The sequence below is a fragment of the Cebus imitator genome, unplaced genomic scaffold (assembly GCF_001604975.1).
Source record: "Cebus imitator isolate Cc_AM_T3 unplaced genomic scaffold, Cebus_imitator-1.0 Scaffold628, whole genome shotgun sequence".
NCBI lineage: Eukaryota > Metazoa > Chordata > Mammalia > Primates > Cebidae > Cebus > Cebus imitator.
This window is the reverse complement of record NW_016107943.1, coordinates 418,029-419,328: the sequence shown is the minus strand read 5'-3', so window position 1 is coordinate 419,328 and position 1,300 is coordinate 418,029. Positions and strand designations below refer to the sequence as shown.

General features: G+C 37.4%; 1 protein-coding gene across 1 annotated transcript in view; it reads right to left on the bottom strand.

Moving 5' to 3' along the window:
- The window catches only part of KLHL41 (kelch like family member 41), a 20,291-nt gene that overhangs the window by 8,785 nt on the left and 10,206 nt on the right, over positions 1-1,300 (bottom strand). The window contains exon 4 of the mRNA XM_037734497.1: positions 794-979. Within this exon, the coding sequence (XP_037590425.1) occupies positions 794-979 (186 nt within the window). The remainder of the gene's footprint in view (positions 1-793; positions 980-1,300) is intronic.

Below are 1,300 nucleotides of genomic sequence, written 5' to 3'. Positions count from 1 at the left end.
AAAAAAAAAAAAAAAAGTATAAACAGCATAAAGGAATGAAAACTTCTGAAACATTCATACTTTACAGATATCAATCATTAACAAGTTAAGTGAAGATCTTTTTGTACTTAAAGAAACTACATATTTCAAATCAATTCCACAGAGACATGTATACCAATGTACACATAGACAGTTTTTCAGGGCCAGGTGTGCTGGCTCACACCTATAAATAATCCTAGCACTTTGGGAGGCCAAACTGGGAGGATCATTTGGGGCCAGGAGTTTAAGACCAGCCTGGACAACATAGTGAGACCCTGTCTGTACCAAACAAAAACAAAAAACAGCTGGGCATGGTGGTATGCACCTATAGTTCTAGCTGCTCAGGAGCCTGAGGCAAGAGGATCACTTGAGCCCAGGAGTTTGAGGCATCAGTGAGCTCTGATTGTGCCACTGCACTCCAGCCTGGGCAACGGAGCCAGACCTTGTCTCTTAAAAATAAAAAAAAATAAAGTTATTCACAAGTATTACCTTTGCATATCTAAGTTCACAAAGTTAATAACAAGGACAAATAGGGTATGACAACACAAACTTGAGGGTCATATGTTCCAGATTACAAACATGTAATGCATCAGAATATTAGATGAGATTTATATCCAGTAACAGCAAAAGAAACCCAGATGAAAATACCTCCTCTGTAATATGTGGCTCTCTACCCTCCCCTCCCCACATCTAATTAGAAAGACTACTTTTTATCCAAAGTTAACAATTAAAATGTATAGTTGTTCATATGCTATACTAAGATGTGGCAACTCACTTATTGGTTATAAGGTCAAAAGCTTCAACTGAAGCTGAAAGACCATCTTCAGTGACACCTCCTGCAATCACAATTTTGCCTTTATGGACTGCTACTCCAAACATGGAACGAGGAGTTTTCATTGGAGCCACGTCTTTCCAATCTCCTTTTTTGGGGTTGAAGATAAACACTCTGTTTGTACATTTTCTGTAAACAAAAAAACAAATGTTCCTTTTAGAACCTTTCTCTGAAAGCACCTTTGGCTTTGCTTGTAAGAAATAGGTAGTAAGGCATAATAATTTGGCTTTGCTTATCATAAGAAATATGAAGTAAGGCATAAGATCAGAAAAACTCCAAATAATAATTATTATTTTTAATTTTTTTTTATTGTTGTGTTTTGTTTTTGTTTTTTTCTCTCTTCATTTTATTTATTTTTTTTTTTGAGACGGAGTTTCGCTCTTGTTACCCAGGCTGGAGTGCAATGGCGCGATCTCGGCTCACCGCAACCTCCGCCTCCTAGGTTCAGGC